At 33.0% G+C, this 15,121-nt stretch overlaps 1 protein-coding gene across 1 annotated transcript in view; it reads left to right on the forward strand.

Annotated features, from left to right (window-relative positions):
- The window catches only part of LOC108967391 (CDK5 and ABL1 enzyme substrate 1), a gene marked incomplete at its 3' end in the record, with an annotated part of 52,775 nt that overhangs the window by 27,953 nt on the left and 9,701 nt on the right, over window positions 1-15,121 (forward strand). Inside the window, 1 exon segment of the mRNA XM_018930768.1 lies at window positions 14,585-14,962. Coding sequence (XP_018786313.1) covers window positions 14,585-14,962 — 378 coding nt within the window.

Here is a 15,121-nt window from a genome sequence, read left to right on the forward strand (position 1 = left end):
TTGTATTTAAAAACGCAATTTTTTTCACATTTTACTCAAGAAATTTAATTTAATAATTTTTTTTAGTATTTCTATATTCTGAGTGAGGAAGGCATATTAAGTATGCTACGAACTTTGTAACACACAAGAAAATGTGGGAGATTCAATAGAGTATAAGAGTGTACATATGGAGAGGACGTGTTGAGTCTCTGTAGCGTCTGCGTCGACGCCTGGGCGTCTGTAATGACTACAACTAATCCCTCAGTTTTTTTTTGCTATCGATCTGAATTTTTGCACACTTTTTTCACCTTAAAAAGCTGCTCATTTTTTGGAATGTGACATAGTGGTCATATAACTGTCATACAAACTGGACGCTCAAAATCAAATTTTTGTATGGAAAACTTTTTTATTTGACAAGATATCTGCACGAAATTTAGCATAGATTATTATCGAAGATAACATTACAATATCCGAATATATCCTTCAGATCGGGCGTCTATTTGTTATAGCTGCYATACAAACTGTGCGCTCAAAATCAAGTTTCTGTATGGAAAACTTCTTTCTTTAATGAGGTATCTTTACTTAATTTGGCACAAATTATTACCTAAGATAATATTACAATCTCCGAGGAGAATTGTTCAGATCGGTTCAGTGTAGCATATAGCAGTCATACAAACTGATCGCTCAAAATCCAGACTTTGTAAGGAAAAGTTTTTTATTTGACACGATATCTTTAAAAAATCAAGTTCTTGATTGAAATTTTTTATTTATTTATATAGTGTATTTTAGCCTCTGTGATTTTTCATAGTTTTTTATTGTTTTCCCCCTCCTTATTTACAATCCATTGTTCTCTAATCAGTCGATTGTTACCGTGATTATCACATTTTGCAATCAACAAATGTTTCATTTCTCAAACAGCTGTAATCTGCCAACGCAATGTGTGTGTTTTATTGTTATTTTTGTATGCACGAGCTTTATGTACAATTCATTTATTTATGTATTAAGTGGCGATGTCACCGTACGAAAATGATAAACAAGCTTTTTTTTTTGCAAATATTATTTCACTAATCAGCGCTGTTATTGAAGGTAATTTATATGTCTCCATACATATGTATGTACATTAGTTTTTGCTTTGTTTTGAGTGCTGTGACGCACAGTGCGGACTTTCTTATCGCACTGACTCTTTAAATAACCTCAAATAACACTTTTCTATTAAGTAATATAGTCCATGTAAATATCAGATTTATATTCATATAAATAAACTTAGATATTTATATTCCATAAAGCTTTCTATTGCTCTCGCCAGCAAATCGATTTCTCAATATAATTTTTACATACATATCTTCAAAGTGCGAGTAAATATATTTCCGCTTTGTTTACTTATTTTGTTACAAACTATTTGTTTGCTTTTGCCCTTATCAGCGCTTTGTTTTTGTTATTCATTGTGCATATTACATTCGATATGTGTAAACAAAAGCTTACTGGTWGCAAGACGGATTTGCTTAACATATTTTCGATTTATTGTGCTCGTATTTAATATGTAACAGCTTTGTTGTGGCAATCGCATATACGCTTTGTGCTGAGTTCTTAATGGACATGCCTAATTTGTTTCCTATCGTACCAGTTTTGGCATACGCTAATTGAGTATAATTACTGTTTTGTATTTAAAGTGGTTTGAGCTATTGAAATGTGCGTCAGGTGTGTATGTATGTCTGTTGCGTGTATGTATTGACTATAATTGATCTAATAATTTGTTTGTGCTACGATTAGAAGTACAAATTAATAGAAGTAGTCGATAGTCACGTGCGTCATTTTCGCACTTTTAACACGTCAATTGTTACCGTTTTGGTCGATTGCCATTCAAGTGGATTTGTACATTTGTATGTATGTACATATSTATGTACTATAGCTTGTTTGTATTATATTCTTTGTTTTATTTGATATTATTAAAATAATTTTGTTCTACTTAATTTATTTTACTATTGAAATTGGAAATATGAGAGGGTTTCGGACAAAGAAAAGCTTCATTTTATGTACAATGTTATCGATTTTTTAAATTCGATTTTTCATTTTTATTCTACTTAATTTGTGAATTTTAATAAAACTCCGTATGTGAAAAAATTCCGAATAGGTATGTATGTATGTATAACTCTAGAATTCAAAGGAACTAAAAGTAATACATTTTGTGCACAATTTTATCACCAAATTTAAATAAATATTAATTAAATAAAAGTCATCTATTATTACTACATCGATAACCTGTTATCGATTTTTTAAATTACAATTTTACAGTTTTGCTCTACTTAATTTATTTATTTTCATTAAAATTCAGTCCGTGAAAAATTTCGGAGAACCAAAAGTTCTATAAAATCGATGGAACTAAAAGTACATACATACATACATACATATGTATGTATGTAGTTCATTTTATATGAATTTTTTTTTACCAACTTTCAACAAAAACTATGTTAATACAATTTTTAAAAAATCTTAAATAAACAAAAAAATTATAATCGATTACAAATTCGATAACATGTTATCGATATTTTACAATTTCTTTTTGGATCGAATTAAATATGTTGAGTTATGTTTGCGATAATATCAAATGCGTAAAAATCTATTTGACACCACAATATATCATAATTATTGTTTAGATCAAATATTGTGTATAATTTCTGAAAAAGAAAAGGTTCTGAAAGAAAATTACAACTAAATTGTTTTTTTTTTTATAATCGATTGTATATTAACCAAAACAAATTCTACAACTTATCGATATTTGTCGATTACAAATTCGATAGCATGTTATCGATATTTTGCAATTATATTTTTTATTAAAATAAATATGCTGAGTTATATTTTTAATAATATTAAGTACTTAAAAAGCTATTCGGTTACAAAATATATCATAACTAATATTTAGATCAAGTTTTGTATATAATTTCTAAAGAAAATGTCAGATACTATTAAAACAAATTCAGTTTATTATTATAAAGGAATTGCTTTTTATAATCAATAAATGTTCAGCTAAATATTGCAAATTGCAAATTTTTTACAGATTTATTTCTTYCTATTTTAAAAATCATAACTCATTTTTTCTTTTTAAAAATCGTGTATTGGCGAAAATTATCGATACATTTTTGGCGACAATTAAATTTTTCCACCGAAATAACTTCCCGCTTAGAATTGTTTATTTCTATTTAGAAAATGATAATTTGTTTTTTTAAGAATCGGATATGATCGATTAAATTATCGATAAATTTTTGTCGACAATTAAATTTTTCGACGGAAATTATTTTCTGCTTAAAAATTTTTGGCGACTCAAAATAAATTTAATTTTCTTATATATTTCAAAATATTTCAAAAATATGGAGGAAATTTTGCTTGGATTTCCTTTCTCAGTTTGTCTGAAGTTAGAAATGGTTTTCTACTTCGAAATGATTTTAAAATTAAGAGTAACGCTTTTACTCTAAAAAAAATTCAATTCAATTATGTAAAAAAAATTTAAAAAAAAGTATTTTACAAGTCAAAAATTAAGTCAAAAATGAAAAAAAAAACTATTGTTTTTTTTATTTAAAAATATTATTAAAGAATACTTTGGTATTCTCATAGCCCAGAAAACTCGCAAAAAATATGCGTGGTAAGTGGGATCATGGTTGAGATCTGCTTCAATTTATAGTTCCTATACAAGTTATGATAGCGGTATATGCTCTCATTTCCTGATGATCTTAAGTTAAAATTTCTAAAAAAAAAATCACAAACAAATGGCTGCGAATTAAATTACAATTTTTATGAATTTTCTCAAATTTTTCAAAATGCTTATGAGTTTTTTTAAATGTTTATGATCTTTTGTACATTTTGATGAACTTTTCTGAATTTGCGTTTAATGGAAATAGAGAAGCTCTTGAAAAACTGTTCATTCCTTAWGTTCATGCTTGTAAATTAAATCTCTTTGAATAAATTCCATAACATTTCAAAAAGCGCTTTCGATATTTTTAGGTAAGAATGTGTAAAATATATTTAAATTTCTTTAAAGTTTCAATAGGCAAACAGAAAATACAACAAGCATTTTCTACAGTTTGCTTTTTCAAGAGTTTGAAAGTGAAGCAACAATAACAAAAATAGTGTTTCAACTTTAAGAGACTCCATATGAATTGCATAAGTGCGTCATGTGTATGCGCGCCTACCATGCTTTATATATTGTATATGTGTAAGTTATCAAACGAAAATCGAAAACACACTTGTGAGGTCATCAAACTACAAGCAAACACACATATGCTTATATACATATATAGATACACATACATACATACGTGMGCATATACGAAAAGTCAATCAGCCTCAAAGGCGCTGCCTGCGTATTTATATGCTCTTCTTGTATACATATGTACATATGTATGTATTTATATATATAAGTATGTGTGCACTTGCACTGCACATTCGAGTGGCTAACAGCAACGCAACTAGACTTTCAGCAATAGCATTAGAAACAAGCACAATGAAGAATCTCAATTCACTTGCAGTCGACTGTTGTTCTTTTGGAAATTCCTAAGCATTTGKGATTAAATATTTTATATATGAGTGTATGAGCATATACTCAAAATGTTAAGCGTAACCCTGTGAGAAACTGTTCGCAATAAATACTAGTGGTCACGGCTTTGAGACTTCTTTCTTTGTTAAGAAAAAAGTCTCTCCTCAACAACAGCACAACGAAGTTTTGGACATTCCACCTGTCCTAGGTGGAACAACAACTATTCACTTCGAATTAGCTGAAAACCAGCTCTCTAAAATATTTCGAAAATAATGCAATCTTCCATTCAAAGACCAAGAAACTTATGATTTGGAATACCAAAWAATATGTTTTTGTTGTAGCGACAGAAAAGATTCCTGAACTAAATTAGTTGATGGTGCCGAGTTGACAGTCCTTGGTCGGATAAAAATCCGGTACGATTCCGGTTACTTAGACCCGACGATCTATATCTAAATATGTCAATATTTAGATTTCAAGATGTTAATAGGAGATTCCAAGTGTAGCCAGGTTCTTCTCCATCTGGTCTTTCCAACTGAGTGGAGGTCTTTTTTTTTCCTCTGCTTCCCCCGGCGGCTACTGCGTGAAATGCTCTCAGTGCTGAAATATTTTCAACCATTCAGAGGACATGATCTAGTCAGCGTAGGCGCTGTCTCTCAATTCGCTGAACTATGTCAATGTTTTCGAATATCTTGTACAGCCCATCGTTCCATCGGCTGCGGTATTCGCCATTGCCAATAAATAAAAGACCATAACTCTTGCTCAGAACCTTACCACCGCCGTCCCCTGCCGCTATGTTGTTCTTAAGACGGGTAATTGCTATTCAAACTTCTTCATGGTCGGGCAAYGGAACGTGTGATCYATCGTCATTGATTRGGGAATCGGATTCAGCATCTTCAGGTCTTATGCTATCAACGCTATTCAGCAGGTTTGGATAATTGTTCCCTTTATAATATCATGTTGCTCTGGACATCAGTCAGTAGATCACCTCGGGGGGTTCTAAGAGARTATGCTCCGGTCTTCAAACCTTCTGTTAGTCGTCGCAACTTTTCGTAGATTTGCGAGTATTACCCCTGTCGGTGTCTTGAGTAAAGAGACCGAAAATGCATGCTGACTACCAAAAATGTTGCAAAGGTGTTTTGGATCTAGATATCACAAATGTCTCCAGGGTTTAAAATTCCTACTTGGTCATATACAAAACATCGGTATTGTATTTTTGGAAAATAATACTACAGAAAAGAATTCTTTCGAACGTAGAATGACGAAAATATAAATTTGTTTRAAATTGACGGATCTCACGCATACATTTACACACCTAGAAGTATGTGGAAATACGCTTAACAGAACATCTAGTGGTCTACAGAATCGCATACCGCTGACTTACTAACAACTGTTTTTGTTTTTGTTTACTTATAKGTATGTTGTTGTTGTAACTTCGGAGGCTCACATACATATATACGTAGCACACTTAAAAATCAAACGAAAACTAAACTGCGTACCAACACGCACACAACACTCGGCCGGCTCAGCTCCCTCGCCACYACCACCACCACCATCACCAGCACAAACACATTGCATTTTTCCATTTCTCGCTTGATTCGCTAAGCGTACAAGCGACTTGCTGTTTGTCCATTCATTTGTGCGCTCGCATTTCCGCTTTCCATGTAAAACATTTTCCATACACCTACACACACAACCATACATATATACTACTACATATGTATATACGACCACAGCAGCAAGAAAATTTTTCGCGTTGCGTCGAGTCGAGTCATCGCGCGCTGTGCCACTTGTGCCGCATTGCTGGGCGCCTGTTCTTTTACTCCAACTAATTAACAGTTTATAATTGTTACCTCAAACCGTTAGCCGACCGCCAACGCGCCAACAATGCGGGTGCGTGTGCTTGTGCRGCCGCCAATGTTGACACTTGACACCCGAGTCTTAATTAATTGTTAAATGGCCGAAACTGTAGCAGGAGCAGCGGGGAAGCGGGTGGCGGATGGCGATGGGCATAAGAAAAACGCACACAAACACGCGCGCAAGCAAAAGTCATTAATTGCCTTTTCCAACGCACACACACACACACCCAACCACAATCTCGAAAGTTGCTTTTAGCTGTGATGGCTGCGTTTTCGGTTGAGTGTAGGTATGTATGTGTGAATTTGTGCTTGTATGTGCGTAAGCACGCCACGCCAGCAGCAGCGATTTTTAATTGTTACGCCCCATGCGTTGTTGCTGCCTCCTCACACAAAACTCCCCAACTAGACAGAACTACCATCGCCAGGAAGCAAGCAAACCTCTCGCTATTTCCGTCAGCCTTCGCCACAAGTTCGTCCAATTAGCCGAGTTTTKTTTCCACATCACAAAGTCCAAACTCCAATCGGCCATATCAAAGTATTTTTATGGCATTTTTATATGCGTCTTTCCCCTCCCTTTTACCGCTTAATTGCTATTACAATACCTCTCTCAGCTGTTTTCCGCCTCGCTGCACCCGCTTTTCGTCGTAACGCCCGAAGATTCGTGCTCATCGCAACGCACCGCTTTTCTCACTACGAAAGCAGTTTTTCAATTACACCCTACCCCAMTGCATTTCCTCCTCACACTCACTGTTATGCATACACTTCTATTTTAACCGTTATTTACCTCATACATTCATACATCCATCCAACTGCTGGTCTAACTAATTGCTCCGACACTATCTCTTTGCCCTTCAAGCATACATACAAACCCACATATGCATATCCAAGACTCACATCACTATATCTCTCATCCATGGCATGCATGCGKTGGCCGCATGTCCATCAGTTTAGTTTCGCTATTTGATTCATTAAATTTTGTGTAGCCTCGACCTACACCAATTAACTCGGGGTGATTTGCTGGGCGCTCAGACTTTTGTGCTGCACTGTTTTTCTCATTTTTTTTCGTCAAAATATATATTTTTCCCTTTCATTTTGTGTGGTGTTTCTTCTTGTTTCGTCACTAAGTTTTTCATTGACAGCAAACCATTTTTCGGCTACACTCTGCCTTGACTTGCCCATGCCGTGCCGTGCTACTTCGTTTGGTCGACCCAACACTCGGCTCCACCGCCACACGCCATGCGGCAGCGTTTCGTTTCGTCTTGTAATTAAAAACACAACTTTTCATTCCTAATACTGATAAGTCATTAAGGTTGGCTTCGTCTCTCTACTTCCATTTCCCTCTAACTCACTTTTGCCKTTTRTAGTTATGGTAGGACGCGGTCCCTTGTTGAATAGCCAATCTTTTATCTCCGCTCATTCAATTTGTAAATGTTTCTATTCRGTCAGTGTAGTGTGGTTGTGTGTTTTCTTCTTTTTAATTTTAGAATTTTAAGGGTCCTACAGTGGCGGTTCATAAAAGTGGAGACTTCGTACGAAAAAGAAAAAAAACATTGACATTTATTCAAGACGGCTTTCCTCAGTTTTATGTCATCGTTCTAAAATTACTGGCAATGGACGCTGTCCAAGTGAGACCCCTGTCCCAATCAATCCCTTAATCCAACTTAACCTARCCTATCTCTAGATAATCGTATTTGTTTGAGGTTATAAACGAAAGAAATCAATTTTTAATATATTCATATGATTGTGTTTGTTCTAATCTAATAAGTATTTCATCACCAAAAATGCAAAATAACGTAACAACATTTTGGAAAATTTACAGGATGAGTGAAACAAAATTTAAATATTGGTTAAAAACGGGTTATATCTGATGGCAGAATCTAGATATGTTGGACATACATATGTACTATATATTCAACAAAACACTCAATTTCGAATTTTTTGATCAGACGTTATTTTGCATTTTGTATTTGACGATTTGGAGTATATTTGTTTCAGACCTTGTTCTGTTCCATGTCAAACGGGAAACCATTATAATCTCTGCTTTTCACTTCGTAAACCATATAAATCATCAAAAACCCTTCAGAAACAACATACTTTCCAGCATTGTTCTTAGTAATAGTTTAAATTTATTCATTCTGTATATGTATGGGTTATTTGGGGACCAGAAAAATTCTAGTTTTTGGAGTAGCTTTTTCGATTCCCGTTTTCTTAGGTTATAAACATCAATCTTTTTTATCAAGTGCTATTCTAGTCAACTAAAAAATATCGGTTTCCCTTCGTGTTATCTGAAAATTTCACGTTAACTTAAGTTGTTTTAATGAGATATACCTAGAATCGGCTTCCTCTGGCTGTACAATTTCTGAAATTTTGGAGAAAAATGTATAGTATAAAGATTCACGATCCATTTCGATGTTCCCTACTATTTTTACAGCGAAAACACAAAAATCCAATTTCAGGCATTAAATAGTCGGTTATTATGGCGCGATAACGAAATTGACGGTTACGTTCTCACCGTCATAATTGTTGAAGATATATGGACTACCGCTGATTCCATCCGTTGTTTTTGTTGAGTGAAATGACAGATTTTGAATCTCTTCAGGTTGTTCTTCGTCCCAAATGCGGTAATTTTGCTTGTTTACATACCTATTAAGCAGGAAATTGCATTTATTGCTGCTTGGAACTTTTCAAGCTCCCATAGAGCGAAGCGATTGGGAAGTTCGAGCGGCTTCACTTCTTGCACAAGCTATTGTACGCTTTCAATCTCGACGTAAAATGCGCCAGATCGTTTTATGCGTCAGTCCGAGGTGCGGCGAGCGGCACCGAAACGACTCTCCACGGCCTGAGTGTAAGTATTTCCATGATCAAATGCCAAAGAGTACTGAAAAAAAAATATGACCTTGACACGACTCACGCGTGATATGTAAAAAAACGACTACTGAAAAAAGGAACCTTTATTTCGATCGCCCGTTATTTCATCGGCACAAAATGGCTTGAGATGCATTAGGAACAAAACAAATTCACTGTTTAAATATCCACAACGCCACTGTAGACAAAATAAATAAAAAAGCAAGAAACGTTGCAGTAAAGAAAAGACAATAAAAATAAGAATATATGCTCGTGTGTCTATCCCATTGAATCTCTAAAATTTAATGCACTTCTGTGCCCATAATCAACACTATTTAAGTAGCAGCAACAACAAGCGTCCGTCCAACAACGACCAGCTGGCAGTGAGACACTTGCTTGCGATCAAGATGGCAAGTGTTTTCGAAAACGAAACAGCAAAATGCGTCAGAATCAACAATTGCAACAACAACTTGTGTGTAAATCGAAAATAGCAGCGCCGCCGATTGTGTAAAGGGCCGCTACATGCAATTCGATCATGAAAATTTCCGACAATGGTAGGAAGCGCGATGCTTGTGCTGCGTCTGCTTGTCGTCTCTTCTGTGTGCCTGGTTGCGGCTGTTCGCTCGACGGCTGCCAAATTCACCATACGCCACGATCACCCAAAACGACGTACGCGGCGCTCTCCAACCATCAGTTGGGGCCAATTTTGGGGCGTTCGTTTCAGCTGCTAGCAGAGAAAAGTTGGTTGGCGTAAGAAGTGCGATCTCCAGCTGTACGCATAATCAATCGATCGAACGCTTGATTGCTTTGGCCCCCACTATTATTTCTCATGCTGTTGTTGTTAGTGCATTCCGTTGGTCGTTGTTCGATTATGTTTTCGTATTGACTTTTACTGCCTGTGGCTTGCTGTGTGCCTGTTCGAAAATCGATCGATTTGGAAGGGGTGTTTTTCTTATTAGTGTCCAAATCGTCCATTTGCATATTAAATGACATTTAATGGCGCATAAATAATTTGTTTCGAGTTATGAACATACAAAATTGTACAAGTCGTTTAATAATATTTTTAATATTGTTCTTTTATTTTTATTTTTTCAAAGTTTGATTGTGCGCTCTTATATGGTACATTGAAAAAAATTATTGTTAGGAAGTTAAAATTTTGTTCGTTTTCGGAAAACACATGTTATTTCTTCGAGAATATGTTTAACTTAAAGTATACTGTAGAAAATTTTGCAAAATTTTGTTTAAAAATAATATCAAACTTTTAATAAAAGGTCTTGTTCGTCTCTATATACTCTTACTAGCCTCTAAGTTTTTGAGCTGGCGATCTGAAATTTTGCACAGGCCCTCTTCTCTTCAAGACGCTGCTTACCTGTTGCAATTGTCGATATCGGAATAACATATAGCTGCCATACAAACTGATCGATCAAAATCAAGTCTTTGTATGGAGAACTTTTTTATTTGATAAGATATAATAACGAATTTTGGCAAAAATTATTGTTGATGGGAAAACTAAAATCTCCGAAGATTTTTTTTCAAATCAGTCCACTATAACATATAGCTGCCATACAAACTGACCAATCAAAAGTTCAATAAAGCTCTTTCTATAGACTTTTATTTGATTATAATATTATTTTCAGTGTATTTATACTCGTACCAAAATTACTTAATTATATTTACTTATATTTGTTGTTGTTTTTTATATGCAAGTGATTCTTTAATGATCTACAATCTCTTGCTGAATATACATACTACTGCATACTAGTATTTATTTATAAGCATACATACAAATGTGTATTCATATGTATGTAGGTATACTTAAGGTGGCCAAGGGTTCAGCTAAGACTATATTACTTGCTGTTGTTGTTTGTTTGTTTCACTTATTGCCTTCGCTTCCTCATATCAAAAAAAACAAAAATATCAAAAAAACAAAAAAATAAAAAATCTCAAGGCCCTTGAACATGCTTTACGCTACTCTGTGCGGGGCATTATTATTTCAGTGCTACGTTCACTAAATGAAAACTTTTCGGTTGTACGCCCAGCATTTTGAAAAGAACACAGACACACTAAGGCTGCATAACATAAAATAAAGTTTGACCATGTTTTTGTTGTGGATATATTTTTGGTTTTTCTGTTTAACAAAAAACAACACTTAAAAATTTTGAGTTTCAGTAAGCTAAGAAACACGCATGAAATTATGCATAAACTCTGCGCCCACAAACAAACACACATACAGACTCATGGATATTGTACACATATTTTTTGAAGTACTGTCGTTGGTTGCTGTTGTGTTTTGGGCGCCTGCTGCCCGCTAGATTGTTGCGTAAGATTAAAAGTTCTCGCCATATAGGACGGAAGTCGATTCTAACAAAAAAAGGAGCACATACAATGCATATGTATGTACGTGTGTATATTTGAATGTATGTACATATGTATTACTTATGAAGCGTGAGGATCGCTTGTAGTTGCTCGATCGGTGGCTGCTTACTGCTTCTGTCGAACCTTTGTTCGCCTGGCACGTTTTCTTGACCAAAAAGACCTGCTTTTTGAATGTGTTCTTCCGAAGTGTTCTTATGCTTCTTCTTTTTCTTTTGGTGCATAATTCACAAGCTCATTAAGTCTGGCATGCTTCTTGTGCTATTAAATGCTATAAATTACTTTTGTTTACTTAGCCAAATTCTTTTGAGCAAAAATTATTTTGTCTGTTACTTTCCGGTAATGCGTTTATCAGAAGTTTTTGAAAAATAATTAAAAATTAATTTTATTTTAATACTTTTGTATAAAAATCTGTATTTTCTGTTGAAATCATATCGAAACTTCCAACTGCTCGAAAAAATATAATTTATGTAACATTAAATGTAATGGTGTAGGGCTGCCACGCTGAAATAATTTCGTAATACATGAGATTTGAAATTCGGCTAAAGCGCTTGCAATACTTCTTGTGCTCTAAAAATTAATATACATTTTTTGTTAAATTTATTTTCTATAAATTGTTGTATGGTAACACTGTTTGAATCTGGTTTCAATTGAAGATCATCTCAAAACTTGTTAATATTTGCAAAAACACCAAAAATTTACAGAAGTTTTGAATTCAAAAATGTTTTTCTTTAGTATTTATGTGCCAACACATTTTTTTATAAATTGTTGTATGGCAACACTGACTTGAATTTGGTTTCAGTTGAAGCTCTTCTGATAACTTGTTAATATTTGCAAAAACACCAACATTTTACAAAAATTTTGAATTAAAAAATATTTTTGTTTTACTGCGCTGTTTAAGTGGCAACCCTCTCATATTTTAATATGTATACAGCTACCAAACGCATATTTAAGAAAATATTAAAAAATCAATGAATTAAATCACGAAATACAAATTTTTATAAAAAAAATAATTGATAAAGTTGCCAATTAAATAACTATAGAAATTATTTAGCAACATTACCAATTATTTTAAAATAATTACGTCTCGTAAATTATTTCATTTATTATTTCCTTATAAAATATCAATTTTTGTTAAAAAAAAAATACAGCTGTCGACTCTATGTCCAAACAAAACTAGTTGGCAACTCTATATTTTTTACAAAAAATTACGTTTCGTGAATTATTTGATTACTTTCCTAACAAAATATCAATTTTTATATCCATAAAAAAATAGTTGGCAAGTCTATCTTTTTTTACAAAAACTTACGTTTCGTGAATTATTTTATTACTTTCCTAACAAAATATCAGTATTTATAAAAAATAAATGTGTAATAGAGGTGCCAACTGTAATATCTATAAAAATCACTATCACTCTTTTTTCACACATTTTGTGAAATACTTTATTGCTTCTTTTAAAAAATAATTTCAAATTTTATAAAAACTGAACGACTTGCCTTTATATCCATTAAAAATTAGTTGGCAACTCGTATCATTTAAAAAAAATTGACGTTTCGCTAATTATTTTATTGCTTTTCTTACAAATTAATAACATTTGTAAAAAATAGAGTTGCCAACTTTATAGACATAAGCAATTAGTTGGCAACTCGAATATTTTTTTTTACAAAAGCCTACATTTTAATAAAATAATAAATAAAATAAAATATTTTTTAATGCTTTCCTTACAAAGTATCAGTTTTTGTAAAAAATAAATAAAAGTTGCCAACTTTAAATCCATACAAAATTAGTTGGCAATTCTATTATTTTGTTTTTGTTTTTTTACAAAAAATGACGTTCCATGAAATATTTTATTACTTTGGTTACAAAATATAAATTTTTGTAAAAACAAATTATAGAGTTTCCACCTGTAATATCTATAAAAATCTCTATCACTATATTTCTTAAAATTTACGTTTCTTAAATATTTTATAGTTTTCTTCAAAAAATAATTAAAATTTTTGTAAAAAAAAATGAAAGAGTTGCCAACATAATATCCATATAAAATTAGTTGGCTACTCTGTCGCTCTTTTTTTTTGCTGAAATGCATTTCGTGTATTACTTTGCTGCTTGCTTAATAAAATATAATTTTTTGTAAAATTTTTTTAAAACAACATTTTTCATAACGAAAGGAAACAATGCGTTCAATTATAACGCTCTTAAATTTAATTTAGCATATGTGGTAACCTTGTTTTATAAAATTTTTGCTTTTTATGATAAAAAATAAATATTTTCTGGGTTAGTATGTTTAAGAATGCCATATTTTCTTCGATTTTTGTAATAATTCTATTACATTGATTTCCTCTTTTAATAATTATAATAACAATTACTAATCGAGTGTATGGCAACTCTATCAAAAAATCACAAAACATGAAAACATTTATAACAAGTTTAAATTTCAAACAAAATATTTTTAAACAAATTTTATAAAAATTTTTTTTTAGTTTCCAATTGAAATTTTAACATATTTGGCAACAATTTCGGGTAACAATAAAATATATTCAGCTTACTGACACTTGTGTGCATTCTTATTAAAACAATTTGCGAAAATATGGCATTTATTCGTAATTGTTATCTGTAATGCGGTTTCTCGCGCTCTCTCTCTGCCTCTCGCTCTCTGTTTACATAAATTCTAATTAGAAGCTCGATAAAATGTTGGCAAGATAAGAACTTAATGCTTAGCAAACTGGTGCATAGCACACAAAGAAAATGATTTCGCGACAGAAATTGCGTAAATCAGAAGTGTGACATATTTTGCGGATTAAACGAAAAATTTATTTAAAAAAAAATTAATTTATTTAAAAAAAAACTATTTTATTTTAGAAAATTTAGAAAATCATGAATAATTTTAAGAAAAAGTAAAAGCAAACGCACACAAACATTTTAAGCACTTTCATAGGTTATGTGGAGGTGATAACTCATATAATAATCATAATAATAATATTAATTAATAATTATTTTGTTTCAGAACTTTCAGCAATGGCGCCAACGATGCCAATATCATGCCGGAGCGTCGCGCCCGCCTCAATACGGCACCGGGTATGCGTATCGGCGTCGGCGGCAGTGCTGGTGGCAAGCGACCGTGCAACATTATACACGGTTCCACGCACATAACCGACGACAGCAGTACGGAGAGTTTGACGCCCGGCAGTTTTCCGGGCAGCTTTACTGGACGCGGCAGCATCAGCAAGAGTGTGCAGATCAACGATGCTAAGGACTTACGTATACTCAATGCACAAGCGCACAAACAGCATCAGTACAAGGATGAGCGTGTGGTGTTGACGTCGCGTAAGGTGCCATTCTTTATATTCTCGGCATTGCCATACTACAAGGGTAAAAATGGCAGGTGAGTTGTTGTGGGGCAAGTGTTGAAAAATCTTTTTATTGAAAATATTTTTTTTTTATAGCGAGGTTAGAAAATAAATATAAATTGTTTTAATGTGATTTTTTTTAAATTATTTTGTTTAAACTGTTTTTATTTTTTATAATGTATCCTCATTCGTGG

The sequence above is a fragment of the Bactrocera latifrons genome, unplaced genomic scaffold (genome assembly GCF_001853355.1).
Source record: "Bactrocera latifrons isolate USDA-ARS-PBARC rearing strain unplaced genomic scaffold, ASM185335v1 scaffold_186, whole genome shotgun sequence".
NCBI classification, from domain to species: domain Eukaryota; kingdom Metazoa; phylum Arthropoda; class Insecta; order Diptera; family Tephritidae; genus Bactrocera; species Bactrocera latifrons.